General features: G+C 39.4%; 4 protein-coding genes across 4 annotated transcripts; 1 reads left to right on the top strand and 3 right to left on the bottom strand.

Moving 5' to 3' along the window:
- The first annotated feature begins 1427 nt into the window (after nucleotides 1-1427).
- Nucleotides 1428-3780, top strand: LOC117620837 (U-box domain-containing protein 40). The gene has a single exon (XM_034351078.1). It carries the CDS (start codon nucleotides 1936-1938, stop codon nucleotides 3631-3633), a length of 1698 nt encoding a protein of 565 aa, XP_034206969.1. The 5' UTR covers nucleotides 1428-1935; the 3' UTR covers nucleotides 3634-3780.
- A 2209-nt stretch (nucleotides 3781-5989) lies between these two features.
- LOC117621587 (peroxidase 31) lies at nucleotides 5990-7379 on the bottom strand. Its single transcript, XM_034352151.1, has one exon. It carries the CDS (start codon nucleotides 7232-7234, stop codon nucleotides 6254-6256), a length of 981 nt encoding a protein of 326 aa, XP_034208042.1. The 5' UTR covers nucleotides 7235-7379; the 3' UTR covers nucleotides 5990-6253.
- Nucleotides 7380-10896: 3517 nt separating this feature from the next.
- LOC117621586 (senescence-associated carboxylesterase 101-like) lies at nucleotides 10897-13687 on the bottom strand. The gene is made up of 4 exons (XM_034352149.1): nucleotides 13426-13687; nucleotides 12966-13311; nucleotides 12137-12712; nucleotides 10897-11957 (listed from the first exon to the last, which is right to left on the bottom strand). Exons 1-4 carry the CDS (start codon nucleotides 13434-13436, stop codon nucleotides 11097-11099), a joined length of 1794 nt encoding a protein of 597 aa, XP_034208040.1. The 5' UTR covers nucleotides 13437-13687; the 3' UTR covers nucleotides 10897-11096.
- A 2635-nt stretch (nucleotides 13688-16322) lies between these two features.
- LOC117620918 (senescence-associated carboxylesterase 101-like) lies at nucleotides 16323-19417 on the bottom strand. Its single transcript, XM_034351170.1, has 4 exons — nucleotides 19049-19417; nucleotides 18564-18909; nucleotides 17734-18309; nucleotides 16323-17575 (listed from the first exon to the last, which is right to left on the bottom strand). Exons 1-4 carry the CDS (start codon nucleotides 19057-19059, stop codon nucleotides 16709-16711), a joined length of 1800 nt encoding a protein of 599 aa, XP_034207061.1. The 5' UTR covers nucleotides 19060-19417; the 3' UTR covers nucleotides 16323-16708.
- Nucleotides 19418-20239: the final 822 nt, after the last annotated feature.

Here is a 20239-nt window from a genome sequence, read left to right on the forward strand (position 1 = left end):
CCAAGCTGAATTCAGCATTTTCTGTGAAGAAGGAAAACCAACAAACTTAGATGCCATATAAGAAAACAATCAGTTTTTCTTGTGTGTTTCAAAAGAAAACCAGTTTGGAAGCAAAACATTGAGAAAAATGTGCATTAATATCGACAACAACCAAATCACGGCTTTGATCTCCTCATGTAAACAAAGATGAAAGATGTGTTCAACCATTGAAAATGGAAAGACTACCACTTTCAAACTAAGCATTTCTACATTTGGTTTATAAAAATGTTCAGATTTAGCATTTCTGAAATTGGTTTAGATCTGTCAAAAGGAAAGGGACGAAAAAAAGGGCAGCTAGTTTATGTCAAGGGTGGGCCATACGTTGAGTATAAAAAAGGGAATCAATCACTTTGGTAAAGAAAGGGAGATAAGATATGATCCAGCCTAGGACACTGATATAAGTTCGTATTTCAATTGCTACAGAAACTTAACACTTAAGTATATGCACTAATGATGAGAGTGGTGACTTAATTGGACATCTCAATGCAAACAAAGTAGGTCAATACACATATGCCCTCAAAAATAACATTTTTCAAAGATAAAGTGGGGAGGTGTCAGGTGAGTGAGTACCTTTTTCTTTAAACTTTCAGTGGTGGGATCAAGCTGCTGTAGCAGCAGGTATTTTGTCTGCAAAACTGCCCAGTGAGAAGGTTAATCTATGAGGTTGATGGTCCAGAAAATGCCACATCATCATCTCTTCTCAAAGCTTCTGTTGAATCACGGATTTTTACATCTGTTTAATCCTCCAAAATTCAACAACATATTATTCACAGCAAATTGTCATATTATCATCTAAGTCTGAGCAGCATCCATTGTTTTACCTCGTCCTCTGTTTTCTAATAGAAATCAGAGAACAGGAGAGCAAAAAAGCGCCCATCGATTCAGCCTAAAAAAGGAGAAGTGTTTTAGTTTTTGGGCTTTTCCATGTAATGAAATTGGTGGGTGGGCAATTGGATTGGCTTGTGACTGGCTAGGCTTGGTACTAAATTAAAGAATAAACTTCATGGATACTCTTCTCCATGGTTTATTTTTTATTATGAAGTGCAAGAAATTAGTCAATTGTTTTGACTGCTAAATAATGCTTTCATTCCATAGTTCACTATTTGGTCACTGGACATACATACTATTAAAGGCATGTCTAAAGACATTCTCTAATAAGGATTTAAGTTTATGATTAGTTATATAATTCTAATCTCGACCATTGAATTTTATTTAAAAGACTATCAACATATTTAATAAATACAATTCAATAATTAAAATTAAAAATATATAACCAATTCTTAACTTATCAGAGAATCTCCGGCATATTTATTATAGTGCATGCAATAGTCTCCAGTTATTGTAGTTGGACAATGATTAGAAAATGACTTTGGGTAAAAATACCTGAAAGTTGAAACGCAACCCAACTCAAGAGAAGCTGAAGGAGAAAAACAAGGTGTTGAGTTATTATAGGTCGAGTATTTGTTTTCTGATTGGGGTAATTTTCCGAAAGCAGAGGAATCAGAATCCCATTCGCAGGCTCCATCAGACACCACCACAACAACAATTGTATTTTGTTTCTCTCATTCACACCCGCCGTATCCCAAACAAACTCTGTCTCTAAAATCTAAAGAATCTCCATTTCTTTTCTCTTCTTTTCTTTTCTTCTCCACCTCAGGCCTCCTTTCTCTCCCAATTCTCCACAATTTTAGTAACCTCCATATTTCTGCTTATCGAAAATATTATCTCTTCGTCTTTAGCGTCTTAAAATCCGCTTCTTTTATCAAAAACAATTCAGGATCATGGGGTTCAAGCATCCTTACATGCGCTTAAAGCTCATGTCTTTCGTTCATATGCAAAGCTGAAGAAGAAGGGCTTCACTTACTTGTTTCAGAGATTCAAACAAACAATTCGCGCATGGAGTTTCAGGAGGCTGTCATGAAGTTGATGATCCACAAAGCCAAAGAAAACGAATGGGCTTTCCAAACCCCTGACAGAGTGACAGAGATAAGCAGTCCCAGCCCCAGGCGCAAATGGAAGCTTTTCAACAGGTCCTCATCGGCCATTCCATCAAAAACTGCAAAGGCCCAAGCTCCAAAAGAGTTCATTTGCCCCATCTCTGGTTCCCTAATGGCTGACCCAGTCATCGTCTCCTCAGGCCACACCTTCGAGCGTGCCTGCGTCCAAGTCTGCAAATCCCTCAACTTCACACCCACTCTCGTGGACTCTCCCCCACCCGATTTCTCCTCTGTAATCTCCAACCTCGCTCTCAAATCCGCCATTCTCAACTGGTGCCACAAGTCCTCCATAGACCCTCCCAAGCCCCTCGATTTCAGTTCCGCCGATCAGCTCGTCCGTGCTTTCGTGGCGTCCCAGAACCAAACCCTGCCCCAGAAGCTCGTAATTTCGGAGAACGAGTTGTTGATCCAAGGCGTCAACGAAACCCCTAAAGTGAATTTCAATCACGCGGCCACCGAGGTGACTCGGCGTCCGACTCACTTCCACTCGAGCTCCGACGAATCGGTCACCGCGCTCGTGTCGACTCCGCCTCTGCCCTTCTCGACGCAGCCGAGTTGCTACTCTTCCTGTTCGTCTTCCTCCTCCGAAATTGAAACCCTAAACCCGGGCAACAGCAATTCATCCTCCCGCTCCGTAGAAGACGACGAAATCTTGATCAAGCTCAGAAGCCAACACGTGTTCGAAATCGAGGACGCTCTGGCCTCGCTGAGGAAGATCACGCGAACCAGAGAGGACACTCGGGCCAGCCTCTGCACCCCTCGGATGCTCTCCGCCCTGCGACCTCTGATCGTGTCCAGGTACACCGGCATTCAGGTGAACTCGGTCGCAGCGTTGGTCAATTTGTCGTTGGAAAAGTCAAACAGGATTAAGATCGTACGGTCAGGAGTTCTCCCTCCATTGATTGATGTGCTTAAGGCAGGATCCCCTGAGGCGCAGGAACACGCTTCCGGTGCACTCTTTAGCTTGGCGCTTGATGACGATTGTAAGACCGCCATTGGCGTTTTGGGTGCCTTGCCACCTTTGCTTCACTTACTCCGATCCGAGAGCGAGCGGACTCGGCATGACTCGGCACTCGCTTTGTATCACCTCACACTCGTTCAGAGTAACCGCTCCAAATTGGTTAAACTCGGGTCGGTTCCGATTCTTTTAAGAATGGTGAAGTCAGGTCATATGACGGGTCGGGTACTACTCACATTGTGCAACTTGAGTTCTTGTGCGGATGGGCGGGCATCGATGTTGGATGCGGGTGGGGTAGAATGTTTGTTGGGTGTCTTGAGAGGAAATCAGTTTGACTCGAAGGCAACTCAGGAGAGTTGTGTGGCCACATTGTGTGGGCTGAGTTATGGTGGTTTGAGGTTTAAGGGGTTGGCCAAGGTGGCCGGGGCGATTGAGGTGTTAAGAGAGGTGGAGAAAAAGGGAAGCGACCGGGCGAGGGAGAAAGCAAGGAGGATGTTGGAGATGATGAGAGGGAAAGAGAAGGAGGAAGAAGATGAAGTGGATTGGGAGGAGTTGCTCGACTCGGGGCTCGGAAGTCGAAATCGGAGTCAACTCAGTGGTGGATTAGGCGGGTCAAGTGTCAACTCGTCCGAATTTTGAGTACATAATTTGAGGAGTTTTTTTAAGTACAGTTTTTTTGAGTGTTTTAATTTACTCCATGAGTTTTCAATTTGAACAATCTCAATCCTGTAATTTAAACAATATACCTTGAATATTATGAGGTCACATTATCTTGTTTAAAGAGAATTACATAATTAACACTGTTCGGTTGTAAATATGGGACTAGATTAAAACATTTAGCAAATTGGTGGATTTTTTTTTTCTGGCTTTTGTTTGTTGAACTTGTAATTGTTGAATGAGTTCTAAGGAAAGGGTTTTGTGATTTACGGTTTGAACTTATGACTTCTTTCACTAAGTTTATGAATTGGTGGAAGAGTGTAGATAAAAGAGTGAATTATAATTAATTAGCTTTTAATCTCGCAATGTTTTGAATATTTAATCCTTAATCTTTCTACAAGTAAAGTTAACATAAAACCTTAAGAGGTGCCGCACCCTCTCTCTCAAACCCTCATAGCCTTTCAACGCACCTTCCCCTGATACTCCTTTCAATTTCCAATTCCATCTTCCATCTTCCTCTTCATTCCATCTCTTTTATCATCCTTTCTTTTTATTTTTAATTTCCCATATCCCTTTAAATTCCTCCCTCCATATATGGCTTCTTCAAGGACTCTATCTCCCCCTTGGATTTATCGACCCCCATTGACTGTAGCGACTAATCACAAACATGATTTTTCGTGTCCCCTTCAAAAAATGTGTAGAGCTCTTGTTCGGGTGCTTACACCACATCCTTCCATTCTTGGGTTGTTATCACCTCCTTCCTTGCTTAGGATGTTGGTTTTTTTTTTTTTTTTTTTAAATTTAAAATTTTTAATTTAAAAAATGCTTTGGGAGGTGTTTCCTCGGGTTTGTTCTTGGATTGGTTGTTGTTTCCTTCTTGGTGTTTTGGTGGTTTCGTTTTTTAAGAAGTTAATGAGTCTTTGATAGTCGGTTTATGTATTGCGATGGATTTTCAAATTTGTAGTTTTTGTATGTGTTTTGTGTGTTTTGGTGTGTTTGCAGTTCTTTCACTCATCATTAGTCCTGGTGGCGATGTCGCGGTCTTCATGGAGGTAGCGACAACGGTACTTTGGCATTTGGTGGTGTTTCTGCTTATGGTTAGGTCTGGCTTTATGTCAGTTTTGGTCTCTAGCTTTATGCCAATTGTAGACTTTATGCCTATTTGAGTTTTATTTCTAGTGGGCTTTTACTATTGCATTTGTTTGGACTCATTTTTATGAGTTTCATTATCATGTAATTGGCATTGCCTTTCTATTAATGAAATTTGATTCCGACCAAAAAAATAAAAAATCTTTCTGCCATATGGAATTTCAACGGCTAACTAATTTGATGCAACGATTAAGAGATAGGGCCTCACCTGAGGGCCATATTTAGGGCCCTTACTATATAATTCTAGAATAGTTGATATTGCAGGGCTAGCGAGTCTAGGCTTATAAGCCCAAGAGACAAAACCCACCCACCATAAGAACTCAAGGCTATTCCTGGGCCAGCGGGCCCAACCTTTCAACCTTTTGGTTTTTGGATGCAGCTTGGAGCCAGCTCAATCCGTTGAATTTTGAGTGTCAACATCCAATGAAACAAGCAGAGGGGTGAGAATATTTGGAAGGACTGATTTAAATACAATCTTCAAAAATATTTGAAAAGAGTATTGGAAAAGCAATGTGCAAGCTAAAAGTCTTCCTACTTTAGCTGAATTTCAGCAAATAAAGCTAAGCGGACTATAATTCATAAGTTTATTTCTAATACCATACAAAATAAGAGTAGGAAAATAAAATGAATAAAATTCGTGTGTCATTACATTATTAATTAGGACATTAAAAAATACTATTTCCGTTGCTTGAAACCCTCTCTCCTCCTCAAAGGACAATCTTTGTTGTCAATAATAATAATCGAAACCACATGACTGCCTGTCAGATTTTTCTAGTTTGACTGCCTCACTCCTCCTCTCGACATGAGAAGCTGTTTTCTTACCACATTCAATAATAATAACGCAAGTTTCTCAAACCCCAATTTCTTCTTGTTGTCGAGTAGAGACATAAACAAGAGACAAAATTTAACTCAAAACTTGAGCAGGCCCTGATTCATAAATGATCCTTCCAAAATTAAAAAAGCTCTGCCTTAATTGGCTCATTAATACTAATATTATAATCTTTAATTATATTCAAACAATGCCATTAGCTGCCATCGTGTTTCCACAGACACACTCTCCCAAGACAAATCTACAATAAACAACCCATGATGAACTTCCCCAGTGGTTGCCCTAATTAAACCACGCAATTTCCAACACCAAGACACCCAAACCCAAACAAACATACACAATATACAATACTCGGAGCCATGAAGATCAAAACCATAATATTTATTCAGAGAAGAAGAAAAAGAAAAGTATATTAATTTAAGCTCAATAAATATCCCCTTACCCTTAATACAAAAATTAAACATGTATGTATACATAGAATCAGCAGGTCCTCTCACAAATCTCACCACGAATGCTTATGCTTATGCTTATGCAAATGCACTTAAAACAACAATGAAAATTAAAACAAAAGTCCCTTTTTAAAAAAAAATTATAATTATTTTGAATAAATCGAATATTAACTAGTTAATTGAACTCATCGCATCTGTGCCTAATCTCTCCTCGCCTCCCGGTCTGGATCCCGTGCACGCCGAGCTTCTCCATCGCCCTCGCAAACGCCTGAAAGAAGGTGTTCTGGTCCTTGGCGTAGAGCTCCACGAAGGGCCGGGTTCTCGGGTCATTGAACAAGGCGTGATCCGACTTCAAAAGCCCCAAACCCTTGGGCAAGTTCTGGAAGTAGACATTGTCGAATTTGTTGGGGGTCATTACGTCGTTGAACACCGACATCGTCGGGTTCTTGTGGTAATCGGCGCACGCCTGCTGCAACCCGGCGGCGAATCTCGGGTTGTACTGCGGGTCGTACTGCTCCGACTTGCTGTAGTTGTAGATCGCGGAGCTGAACTCGCTGCAGTGGGTGAACCCGATGGTGTGGGCCCCACTGAGGGCAACCATTTCCTGGACGGAAAAGCCCCTGGACCCGAACACCTGGATGAGCTGAGACACCGGCATGGCTGGCCTCGGGAGGGTGCCCTCGACGGCGGAGGCCTTGGAGACTCGGCCATCGCGGCGGCCGAGAGGGACGTTGTAGTAGGGCCCGCCCATCATCGTGACGAGGTCGCGGGTGGCGACGGCGAGGATGTCGGCGCAGGAGACGGTGTTGGGGCAGGCTAGCTCGAGGGCAGTCTTGGCGCGAACGACGACGTCGAAGGCGTCGCCGGGGAGGGAGAGGTTGATGTCGGCGTCGCGCTCGGCCTTGTTGAAGGGGGTGGAGGAGACGAGGATGGAGGCGTCGCAGCCGTTGTGGAGGCAGTCGTGGAAGAAGAGGCGGAGGGTGGCGGCGGCGGTAGTGGGGCTGGTGATCTGCTTGTTGGTGACGGTGTCTTGGACGATTTGGTTGAATCTCGGGCACGATTTTCGGTAGTAGTTGCTGTAGAGTCTCGACTCTGCGGCGGGGAGAGTGGTGAGAGTTAGCAGAGATGTGAGGAAGACAATGAGGAACGCTACCATGGTGCCGTTTGCGTGCTTTGCTGCTGCTGCTGCTGCTTCAGCTCGGAGAAACAAAATGAGCTTGAAGAAGGAAGACAGACAGAAGACAGACAGAGACAGAGAGTGAGAGAGCGAAAGAGGGCATGATAGATGAGAGGGTTTTACGGTAGAGAGGGAGGGGCGGGGGGGACACGCGGCATTCTATCTACCGTCCATCAGGGGAAGAGAGTGCTTAAGAGAGCGATGTATGGCCCACTTGAACTGGGGCTGGGCTGGACATCAGATCGATGCTTGTGAAATGACGGAGATGCCCTTGCTGATTTGGGAGTGGTGAGATTAGTGCTGTTGGGATTTGGAGGGAGGGATGGTATTGGGGTGTGAACCATTATAGATCATCGTAGGGTTATGGTTATCTTATCTTGCATGCACAGTACGCACAGTATACATGCGGATTCAGGAATTTGTAAGCAGATGTGCAATATTGACTAAATATGAAAAATGATTTTTCGGAATAATTATTTTCTTAAGATAATTTTTAACGGCTTTTATTCCTTACATATCAAATAAGAAAACTTGATTTTATGGAATTTTAGTATGAAGTATATATTGACTTAATGAGCCATCATTTTTAGCCTAAATCGTATTTTACACTAAAACTGGATTTTCATATTTTGATTTGGGGGGAATTCGATTTTCTAGTATTTTTATTTGAATCCAAATGGGGAGTACTTCCTTATTTACATTGTAAACTTAAGTAAATTGAGTAATATAATGTTGAAAATGGAAATAAGGTAATCTGTACAGCAGTTGGGCAAATGTACAATTTGAAGCACCTACAATAGTTTTTCCAACGATGAGAGGTACAACTGCACCTCCTTGCGCCTTACTAGGTCCTCCCGTATACACTGCCATTTTCTATGAATAATTCTCAATTATATAGAAAAATAGAGAAAACAAAGCCAATTTAGTTTTTTTGGTTTTTTAGTTTTTGTAGATGTATTAAATTTGTCATTAAATCGAGCTGAGTTAATTAGGTGGCAACTGGGGGAGAGAGGTGTGTGTATTTGGCGCGTAATTCGTCCGTCACATGATGTATCATGCAAAGCTAGATGGCTGTTGAAATGGGATGGGCCCATTGCCCAAGCTCTTTTTTGTTCTTCCTGTTTGTTTAAATCTTAAATACCGGTGATCTAGTTGTATTTAATATTTTATGAATCGATGCATCCAGGGGCGCATCATTAGCGCTGGACTTGACATGGTTCCACTCCATCTAATAACCTTCAAGTAGACATGAGTTTTGGTCGGTTTACGAAGAGAGTGTGTCTACTCTCGTACACTCGAGATTCATATTTCTCCTGTATATATGAATTATTTTAATTACTAATTTGTCAAGAGAAAAATTTAATAATCTTCAAATACATGTAAATAAATATACTCCACGATCTTATTATGCAGTAAAATCATAGAGTAGAAATTTTGTATTGAAAAGTTTAAAATCATAAAGAAGTGAATGTGAAGAAGACAGACAGTGTGACATAATAACGGCCTTTGCCTTTGAGCAAAAAACTCAAAAAGCCAACCCCACAAGTCGGTAAGGCTGGCTGAGTACAGCTGAGTACAACCGAGGATCGAAAGAGGGAAAAATGTTTGAATCAAAACAGAAAAAAGGTTGGTCAAATTAAATTATAGAGATTAATTGGCAGCTGTTTGATTAAGAGATATGCATCATGCATGTGCATGGTGGTCCCATCTAAGCTGGGTTTGTTCCCATACATATATGTTTAGCCCCTATTTACCTAATATTTGGTATCCATGATAACTACCCGCAAGTTTCGCAAAATTTTGACTTTCATACTCAGTTTTATCTCTCTTACTTTCATTCACAGCGTTTATTTTTATTACCAATTTAATACTTCCGTCCGTGTTGCCGTCAGGACCTCCGTTAACAAATTTTGACTAGCCGTGACTTGTTGTTTACTTGTTGAGAAGTTCTCTTTACACCCCCTCAAGCTGAACGGAGGGGACTGAAGAAACGGCTTGGATCTGAGGATAAAAGATCTGTACTCAGCAGCTTCAGTAGATGATCTAGCTACTGATTGCTGCCTCTTAGCACTCCAGCTTATGAGATTAGAGGCGAGAAATATGCAATATCCTCCACTAGATCTTCTATCATAAGGGCAGCCTGCCCAAATCCAGAGGGTAGGAATCGAAGCAATACCCAAATCAAGGGAAAGCATGGCTTTCCACTTCTTACTTAATTTTTTATTTTTGGGTTTCTTGAGCGCTAATTTTTATTGGAATATATTTAACTGGCGGCTATACTGTTAAAATATTGAAATATATTTAAAACGTATAGCCGAACGGCTATACTATTTAAATATTTGAATGTATTTTAAAGGTACGGCCACGCGGTTATATTCTTTAAATATTAAAATATATTTAAACAGTATAACCGTCGACTGTTAAAGTATTTAAATAGTATAGCCATACTATTTAAATATTCGAATATATTTAAAAGGTATAGCCGCGCGGCTATACACATTTCCTTCTGTGGAGGCTGAGCCCCGGGCGGAGCGGTAGAAACCTTGTAATATATGATTTCCTCAATCCGAGAATGTAATTTGATACCCAACTGCAAGCCTTGTAATATATGATTTCGTCAATCCAAACGTCCTTATAAATCAAAGCTGTAAAATGCTAAAACAATGCATAGCAGTTGGTCTTAGTCCGTTATGGACAAAACTGTGTGAAGTTCCCTTTCTATTGATGTTGAACAAGGTTCATTTACAACCATGCTCCAACTAGAAGCATCCTATTCCTATTAAAACCACATAAAAGAAAGATTCATGTGGTGATATGGTGGTATGGTATACAACATGTCAATATTTCTGAAAGAAAGAAAAGGAAGATACAATCAAAACTTTGATGACTAATCTAAGCAGTAAGCAGCAAGATGAAACTTCTAAGTCAGCCTCAGCGCCATTTCTTGAAATGGCCCATTGGCCCTTCTCTTTTTTTCTGTTTGTTAAATCTTAAATAGCAGTGATCTAGTTGTATTTATGAACCGATGCATCCAGGGGTGTATCATTAGCCCTGGACTTGGCATGGTCAATACTCACTCCATTCCATCTAATAATCTTCAAATAGACATGAGTTGAGAGTTCGCTGAGTTGACTAAGAGAGTGTGTCTACTCTCGTAAACTCAAGATCGATCCCCCTCCTGTACATTTGAATCATTTTAATTATCACTTTGTCAAGAGAAAATTATAATAATCTTTAAATACATGCAAATAAATAAACTCTACAATCTTATCAGTGAGTAAAATCATAAAGTACGTGGGTGTGAAGAAGACAGTATGACATAATAATGGCCTTTGCCTTTGAGCAGAAAACCCAAAAAGCCAACCGAGGATCGAAAGAGGGAAAAATGTTTGAATCAAAACAAAGATTAATTGGCAGCTGTTGATCCAGAGATATGCATGGTGGTCCCATCTAAGCTTGGTTTGTTCCCATATATAAAGACATATGTATTTGCTAAATTTTGGTATCCATGACAACATCCAAGTTAATTAAAAACAGCTCATCCATACTCCAGAGACACGTACACAACACAAACTTACATACAGCTACAACTTCTTTACTAGTTACAAGCTTTTCTTTTGTAAATTCATCTGCAAGATTAATACAACTTAAAACAAGCCACAAAGTTCTGATAATTCCGAGATTGGCAGCAAAACCCAATTTGCAATACCCTTACAAAGCAACAAAGCCTACAAGAAAAGGAAAAAGAAAATATATACAAAAGGAAGCACACCAACAAGGCACAAATTTCAACATGCTCCATCCGGTTGGCATATAAAACTTATTCATTGGATTATAGAGATCAGAAAACCACCACTCCTTTCTCATAATCGCGGTACCTGCCATCCGTCATGATACGAGCCAGCTGTGTTGAGCTTCCCACAATTTTATTATACTGCTTCCACCATTGCATAAAGCTGCTATACTTCAAGAAAATATCAGGGGTTACTGCAAAATTCTTGAGGGCATCCAACACATACTCCTCAAACTCTATCAACTTTTGCTTGCATTGTTCCCTTTCTTGAAAACTCGGTTGTCCCCTCTCCAGCTGATAGCATAAGATAAGAGCCTCCTCCACATGTGCCCAAAAACAAGAATCATCATTCAGACTAGAAGCCACGTTCTGTGCTTTAAACTTGCTTGGACCGTCTTCGACTGTCTCCCCTCTTCTATTTCTCTCTGCTACCTTCCTTTCCTCCTCTTCCTTGAGCCATTTCTCCAACAGAATGAAATGCTTAGGCCTTTCCTCTATGTAGTTTTTCCCATCATTTTCCTTGTAGTACTCTGCAATGTGAAGTGGTTCCATCATCCTTCTGTAGGTTGTACCTCCCATAAGCCAACGAGTTCGTAAGGCAGCTTCTTCTTTCTGGGGCTTATTCTCTACTTCTTCAACCAAGTCCTGCCAGTAATTCGACAGCTTCTTCTTAAACTCGTAGGCGTTGACGTCATTAATGTTCCGCTTGTTTTTGTACATGTCATAGTATCCAATTTCCCTAACTTTTGCCTCCTTCTTGTACCACTCAAGGTAGATCATGTTCACTTTAATATCATTCAATTTCTTGGCAGCATTGGAAGCCTTCGTCTTCTGTATTGCGAATTTATATTCCTGTGTTTCCATCTTCTTTTTCAGAATATTTATATTGGGTTGTTGCTGTTGCAAGGCCTTTTACAAAGGAGCGGTGAAGGAATTAGTAGAAGTAAAATTTAACAACGGGGAATATTACTAACATTTTTTTTGCAAATAATGTATGTATTGTAGGCTTATAGGATGAAAACATAAAACATTATCAAATCACATATAAAACATTATCAAATCACATATTTGCATTGAAACTTTGCTACCTGTGATTGGGGAACTCCAAATATTGCTGCCAGTTGTGTGATAATGCTAGCTTTAAGTGGAACTCCATCGCTTTCAGCCAACTCAAAGACATCTTTACAAAATGCCTTGAGCTTGAGACGTTCCAAGAGCTGTCCATAATCAAAAAACTGAATCCCCACATTAGGATATTGGGTCTGATCACCCTGAGAGTTGGCTGCCACCAACTCCAAAATCAAATCTGGGTCCTCAAAGCAAGCACAACCAAAATCAGAGCACAACAGGAATGTTCCAAAAGGCTTATAAGCACCAACTTTAGTACCGGTTCCAAGAGCAGTTGGATATGGGGATAGGAAGAGTTTAGGTACAGGATCTTGGATAGAGGCTACATGCAAGAAGCAAGAAGTCCATACTGAGAATTGTGAAACACATTTTCGGAAGTGTTCGTCACCAATAAGGGGTGAACCGAAAGTAATGCAAAGCGGGCGCTTGGCTTTAAATAAGTTGAGGCCTTCTAGCAGCCATAAGGTGAAGAGCGTAGCCACACAGCCTCCCATAGAGTGTCCAGTGATAATTACTAATGAATTTGATCTGCTAATCTGTGCCACAAACATTATCAAAAGCTACATATATACAAACTAGTCACGTACTCAATTGCAATATAGTTTGTCAAATTAATTATGACAACGAAAAACTCCATTACTTTAAATGGTCAAACAAACAAAATAGGAAACTCTATCAGATTACTAAAGACTTTCTCTAAGGTTTCTCCAAATTCACAAGTTCTCAAAAGTAGAAATGATGAGTTTAAGGAAGACAAAAAACAAAAGAAAAGAGAGAGAAGGTACGAACCTCAGTTTTCAGAAGACGGAGCTCATCAAAACGAGAGGCAAAGAGGTTGATTGCAGCTTCATTGAGGGAGAAACTTGGGTTGCTTTTGTTAAGCAAAAATTCAAAGTCAAGGAGATTTCTTTCCTTAAAAGTTGATGACAAAATCAAGCCTTCTTGTCCCCTCAAAGACATGGGTGAAGTAAGAAAAGTTATGATGGTAAGATCTGCTTGTTGGGTTGTATTAATGTGTAAGGTTGGTTGTGCATTTGGATTGACCTTCTGCTTATCATTCTGAATCGCATCCCATGACTGGTGTAGGGGTTCAGAGGTCAACAGCACATTTGCCAATTCTAGGCCGCTGCTAAATCTGTCATCAAAAAATCAAACCAAAAAACAGGGAGTAAGATATGGTGTTAATTTAGCAACTGACTTTGTTAAATTTTTACTATAAAAAGGAAAAAGAACATTGAACTTTACTTACATATTGCTCATCTTCTTCTTATAGCTTTTTCAGATCTGTTAACAAACACAGTAGAGGAGAATGAAAACCAGGATGGTTGATGTATTCCTTATATACATGGAAATGAATTGCTATCCCTCCTCCAATCAAATGGCCCCACGGCGACGAAACTTTCCACCAAGTCTACAAAATAAAGCATAAGTCTACTTCTTCGTCAACGTCGAGTTTATTCTTGAAAGCTTCTCCGAAGAGCTTAAGCAAATGGCCATACTTTTTCTTCAGAATTCACCAACTATCATTATAATATGGGCTTAACTTTTCATTTGCCCTTGAACTTGTACATAACTTTCAATTTACTCCATATTCTTTTTTTATTCATAAAAGATTAAGGATATGGACTACTGTTTTTCTCCAATTTTCCCATACCGTCTAAATCATCAACCTTTCATCAATTTTTTTATTAAATCATTAAAATATTTTATTTATAAAAAATTAAAGAAAAAGAGAACAAAACAAAAACAAAAAAAGACCTATCTCCACCCGCATACCCCAGAAACCAGGAAACACCAGTGGCTAGAATTTTGGAGTACCTGCAGAGTAAAGCTATTCGCCTGCAGAAATTGCCAAAATTACACTGTTCAGAATTTTAGAGTACCAATTTAACATGGCTTGCAGCATGAAAACTTATAGTTTTGATTCAATACCAGGAATTCAAGAATGAATATTGAGAAAACACCAGTGGCTAGAATTTTAGCAAAGTAATTGATTCTTCTTCCATATAACTCTTTCCATAATGCTTTGATGAACCGATATTCACTAAAGATTTGTGTCCACAGAAATACTGTCATTGATGTATATGCATGGTAAAGAGGAGGAGAATGCTCCTTAAACAGTATAATACAAACTAGTCCCAGAAAAAGGCATCCACAAAGTTGTACCTACAATAAATAATGAGATTCATGAGTTATGTTGTATAGCTAGAGAATATAAAAACCCTTATAGACATCCAAACCTCATATATTCCCAAACTTCTACTTTAGCTCCTTTTTTTCTTTAAAAAAATCTGTATTTGTGAACTCCTTCCTTCAATTTGAAAACCACTATTAAAGCTTACAAGAGGTCAAGCTTACACAAACATTACTTTTCTGGTATTATCTGTCTGGTGATCTGCTTGCTCCTTTCTAAACATATGCCCTGCCAATGAAGTATAAGATTGCAGCACTGCATATGGAGAACAATATAGGTCATCCAACCAATATACCCAAGAATAATTACAGTCATGAGCACTGGCGGACCTAGTAAGGTGCAAGGAGGTGCAGCTGCACATTCCTTTGCCGGAAAAACCATTGTAAGTGCTTCAAATTGTCCCTTTGCTCAACTGGTGTACAGATTACCTTATTTATTTTTATATTACTTCATTTACTTAAGTTTACAATGTAAATAAGGAAGTACCCCCCATTTGGATTCAAATAAAAATACTAGAAAATCAAATTCCCACCAAATCAAAATATGAAAATTCGGTTTTAGTGCAAAATACGATTTATGCTAAAAATGATAGCTCATTAAGTCAACATATACTTCATACTAAAATCCCATAAAATCAAGTTTTCTTATTTGATGTGTAAGGAATAAAAGCCGCCAAAAATTATCTTGAGAAAATGATTATTTCGAAAAACCATTTTTCATACTTAGTCAATATTGCACATCCGCTAAAAAATTTCTGGATCCGCCAGTGGTCATGAGCATCAGCCAACCGCACGTTTGAAAATAGTAAAGAGTATAGCCGGGCGGCTATAATATTTAAATATTCGGGCGGCTATACTATTTAAATATTCAAATATATTTAATAAGTATAGCCTCACTGCAATACTCTTTAAATGTATTTTAATATATTTACATTTCCTTCTATAGAGGCTGAGCCCTGGGCAGAGCTGTAGAAATTTATATGACTCGTATAATCTCCGAGCTATGGCTCACTAACTTAACAAGCCATTCATCCTTCAATTCACGCTTCTACACACAAGGCTTGAGTCGCAATTTCAAACAAAGTGTCAAGACACCCAAAAGAATTTTGTGCCCGCAGCAGTCTTGTATGTGCACCACCGGCGACAAAAAGCCGAGCACAAGGCCTCCCGGGGCAGCTTGTGACGGCATGGAGGAAAGTGAAGTAAGGATTTCTCAAGACAAGCCAAGGAATGACTGATTTCAAGTCCTCTCCCCTCCCCAACTTGCCTGCAGTTTGATCAACTATGTATGGCATAATTAAGCATAGTATCTATTCTAGCCTGCCATCAAAACCGAGCCAAGCATGTAATTTGATACCCAACTGATATATGATTTCCTCAATCCAAACATCCTTATAAATCAAAGCTGTAAAATGCTAAAACAATGCATAGCAGTTGGTCTTAGTCCGTTATGGACAAAACTGTGTGAAGTTCCCTTTCTATTGATGTTGAACAAGGTTCATTTACAACCATGCTCCAACTAGAAGCATCCTATTCCTATTAAAACCACATAAAAGAAAGATTCATGTGGTGATATGGTGGTATGGTATACAACATGTCAATATTTCTGAAAGAAAGAAAAGGAAGATACAATCAAAACTTTGATGACTAATCTAAGCAGTAAGCAGTAAGCAGCAAGAGGAAACTTCTAAGTCAGCCTCAGCGCCATTTCTTGCAATGGCCCATTCCATCTAATAATCTTCAAATAGACATGAGTTGAGAGTTCGGTGAGTTGACTAAGAGAGTGTGTCTACTCTCATAAACTCGAGATCGATCCTCCTCCCGTACATTTGAATCATTTTAATTATCACTTTGTCAAGAGAAAATTATAATAATCTTCAAAAAGCTTTTCGGAGATGTCGATGTGCATCATGCATATGCATGATGGTGCCATCTAAGCTGGGTTTGTTCCCATATATAAATACATATATGTATTTGCTAAATTTTGGTATCCATGACAACATCCAAGTTAATTAACAACAGCTCATCCATACACCAGAGACATGTACAGAACACAACTTACAGCTACAACTTCTTTACTAGTTACAAGCTTTTCTTTTGTAAATTCATCTGCAAGATTAATACAACTTAAAACAAGCCACAAAGTTCTGCTAATTCCAAGATTGGCAGCAAAACCCAATTTGCAATACCCTTACAAAGCAACAAAGCCACCAACACCGGTTTATTCAACCACCAAAGCCTACTAGGAAAGGAAAAAGAAAATACAAAAGGAAGCACACCAACAAGGCACAAATTTCAACATGCTCCATCCGGTTGGCATATAAAACTTATTCATTGGATTATAGAGGTTCGAAAACCACCTTCACTCCTTTCTCATAATTGCGGTACGTGCCATCCGTCATGATACGACCCAGCTGTGTTGAGCTTCGCACAATTTTATTATACTGCTTCCACCATGCCATAAAGCTGCTATACTTCAAGAAAATATCAGGGGTTACTGCAAAATTCTTGAGGGCATCCAACACATACTTCTCAAACTCTATCAACTTTTGCTTGCATTGTTCCCTTTCTTGAAAACTCGGTTGTCCCTTCTCCAGCTGATTGCATAAGATAAGAGCCTCCTCAACATGTGCCCAAAAACAAGAATCATCAGTCAGACTAGAAGCCACGTTCTGTGCTTTTGACTTGCTTGGACCGTCTTCAACTGTCTCCCCTCTTCTAATTCTCTCTGCTACCTTCCTTTCCTCCTCTTCCTCGAACCATTTCTCCAACAGAATGAAATGCTTAGGCCTTTCCTCTATGTAGTTTTTCCCATCCTTGTCCTTGTAGTACTCTGCAATGTGAAGTGGTTCCATCATCCTTCTGTAGTTTGTACCTCCCATAAGCCAACGGGTTCGTAAGGCAGCTCCTTCTTTCTGGGGCCTATTCTCTACTTCTTCAACCAAGTCCTGCCAGTAATTCGACAGCTTCTTCTTAAACTCTTGGACGTTGAAGTCAGCCCTGTTATGCTTGTTTTTGTACACGTCATAGTATCCAATTTCCCTATCTTTTGACTCCTTCTTGTACCACTCAAGGTAGGCCATGTTCACTTTCATATCATTAATTTTCTTGGCGGCATTGGAAGTCCTCGTCTTCTGTATTGCTAATTTATATTCATGTGTTTCCATCTTCTTTATCAGACTATTGAGTTGTTTCTGTTGCAATGCCTTTTTTACAAAGGAGCAGAGAAGGAATTAGTAGAAGTAAAATTTAACAACGGGGAATATTTCTAACATTCTTTTGCAAATAATGTATGTGTTGTAGGCTTATAGGATGAAAACATAAAACATTATCAAATCACATATTTGCATTGAAACTTTGCTACCTGTGATGGGGGAACTCCAAATATTGCTGCCAGTTGTGTGATAATGCTAGCTTTAAGTGGAACTCTATCGCTTTCAGCCAACTCAAAGACATCTTTACAAAATGCCTTGAGCTTGAGACGTTCCAAGAGCTGTCCATAATCAAAAAACTGAATCCCCACATTAGGATATTGGGTCTGATCACCCTGAGAGTTGGCTGCCACCAACTCCAAAATCAAATCTGGGTCCTCAAAGCAAGCACAACCAGAATCAGAGCACAACAGGAATGTTCCAAAAGGCTTATAAGCACCAACTTTAGTACCGGTTCCAAAAGCAGTTGGATTTGGGGATAGGAAGAGTTTAGGTACAGGATCTTGGATAGAGGCTACATGCAAGAAGCAAGAAGTCCATGCTGAGAATTGTGAAACACATTTTCGGAAGTGTTCGTCACCAATAAGGGGTGAACTGAAAGTAATGCAAAGGGGGCGTTTGGCTTTTGATAAGTTGAGGCTTTCTAGCAGCCATAAGGTGAAGAGCGTAGCCACACAGCCTCCCATAGAGTATCCAGTGATAATTACTAATGAATTTGATCTGCTAATCTGTGCCACAAACATTATCAAAAGTTACATATATACAAACTAGTCACGTACTCAATTGCAATATAGTTTGTCAAATTAATTATGACAACGAAAAACTCCATTACTTTAAATGGTCAAACAAACAAAATAGGAAACTCTATCAGATTACTAAAGACTTTCTCTAAGGTTTCTCCAAATTCACAAGTTGTCAAAAGTAGAAATGATGAGTTTAAGGAAAGACAAAAAACAGAAGGAAAGAGAGAGAAGGAACGAACCTCAGTTTTCAGAAGACGGAGCTCATCCAAACGAGAGGCAAAGAGGTTGATTGCAGCTTCATTGAGGGAGAAACTTGGGTTGCTTTTGTTGAGCAAAAATCCAAAGTCAGGGAGATTTCTTTCCTTAAAAGTTGATGACAAAATCAAGCCTTCTTGTCCCCTCAAAGACATGGGTGAAGTAAGAAAAGTTATGATGGTAAGATTTGCTTGTTGGGTTGTATTAATGTGTAAGGTTGGTTGTGCATTTGGATTGACCTTCTGCTTATCGTTCTGAATTGCATCCCATGACTGGTGTAGGGGTTCAGAGGTCAACAGCACATTTGCTAATTCTAGGCCGCTGCTAAATCTGTCATCAAAAAATCAAACCAAAAAACAGGGAGTAAGATATGGTGTTAATTTAGCAACTAACTTTGTTAAATTTTTACTATAAAAAGAAAAAAAAAATTATTGGGAAAGAAAGAAAAAGAACGTTGAACTTTACTTACTGATTGCTCATCTTCTTCTTATGGCTTTTTCAAATCTGTTAACAAACACAGTAGAGGAGAATGAAAACCAGGATGGTTGATGTATTCCTTATATACATGGAAATGAATTGCTATCCCTCCTCCAATCAAATGGCCCCACGGCGACGAAACTTCCACCAAGTCTACAAAATAAAGCAAAGTCTACTTCTTCGTCAACGTCGAGTTTATTCTTGAAAGCTTCTCCGAAGAGCTTAAGCAAGTGGCCATACTTTTTCTTCAGAATTCACCATCATTATAATATGGGCTTAACTTTTCATTTGCCCCTTAAACTTTGTAACTAACTTTCAATTTACCTCATTCTTTTTTTATTTATACAAAATTAAGGATATCAACTTCTTTTTTTCTCTAATTTCCCCATGCCACCTAAATCATCAACCTTTCATCAATTTTTCTATTAAATCATTAAAAATAAATTTATTTTTATTTAGAAAAAGAGAACAAAACAAAAACAAAAAAAGAAAACCATCCCCATCCACATACCCCCTTCCGTGCTCTTTTTTTATCCCCCACCCGCAACTCACCCCTTTACCCATCGCGGCCTCCCCTCTTAGCAGCCCACCCTCCCACAGCCACCACCCCACAACCATCACTGTCTCTCTCTCTTCCCCCATGCCTAGCCTCGACACCCACAAAGTTACCCACCTCGCCACAACCCCCCGCCCTTGGTGTGGTTTTTGCTCAAATAGATTTGGTTTTTTTTTTTTTTTGGTTCGAATATGTGCATCTGGTTTTTTTTTTTTTTTTTGGTTCAAATATATGGTGGTGGTTTTGGTGTTGTTGTATGGGATGTGTTCGATCTTTGGGTGCAATGAGGACAGAGAGAGAAGTCAAGGGAGATAGAATGGGTGGTGGTGTGATTTGTGAGGACATGGGAGGCTAGGATTTGGGTAAGATTTTACTTTAGTGTTTTAATTATTATTTCAAATTTTAAATTTTTTTTATTTTATTTTATTTTAACATGAAAATTACCAATTTACCTTCATATTTAACGACAAATTGGATGAAATGTTGAGAATTTAGATGACAATGAAAAAATGACGAAAAATAGAAGTTCCTATTCTTTATTTTCTATTAAAAAAAAAGTACATGGTGTAAATTGAAAGCTAGATACAAGTTTAGAGGGCAAATTATCAAAGCCTTATAATATGCTCG

Source organism: Prunus dulcis, chromosome 3 (assembly GCF_902201215.1).
Source record: "Prunus dulcis chromosome 3, ALMONDv2, whole genome shotgun sequence".
Classification (NCBI taxonomy): domain Eukaryota; kingdom Viridiplantae; phylum Streptophyta; class Magnoliopsida; order Rosales; family Rosaceae; genus Prunus; species Prunus dulcis.

Excerpts from the sequence above, each read along its gene's own strand:
- LOC117620837 (XM_034351078.1), top strand. The coding sequence starts at position 1,936 with ATGGAGTTTCAGGAGGCTGTCATGAAGTTGATGATCCACAAAGCCAAA.
- LOC117621587 (XM_034352151.1), bottom strand. The coding sequence starts at position 7,234 with ATGGTAGCGTTCCTCATTGTCTTCCTCACATCTCTGCTAACTCTCACC.
- LOC117621586 (XM_034352149.1), bottom strand. Across the intron at positions 12,713-12,965 it reads TCCGTCTTCTGAAAACTGAG|ATTAGCAGATCAAATTCATT; the intron begins GTTCGTACCTTC and ends TTTGTGGCACAG. Across the intron at positions 11,958-12,136 it reads TTGGAGTTCCCCAATCACAG|GCCTTGCAACAGCAACAACC; the intron begins GTAGCAAAGTTT and ends CCTTTGTAAAAG.
- LOC117620918 (XM_034351170.1), bottom strand. Across the intron at positions 18,310-18,563 it reads TCCGTCTTCTGAAAACTGAG|ATTAGCAGATCAAATTCATT; the intron begins GTTCGTTCCTTC and ends TTTGTGGCACAG. Across the intron at positions 17,576-17,733 it reads TTGGAGTTCCCCCATCACAG|GCATTGCAACAGAAACAACT; the intron begins GTAGCAAAGTTT and ends TTTGTAAAAAAG.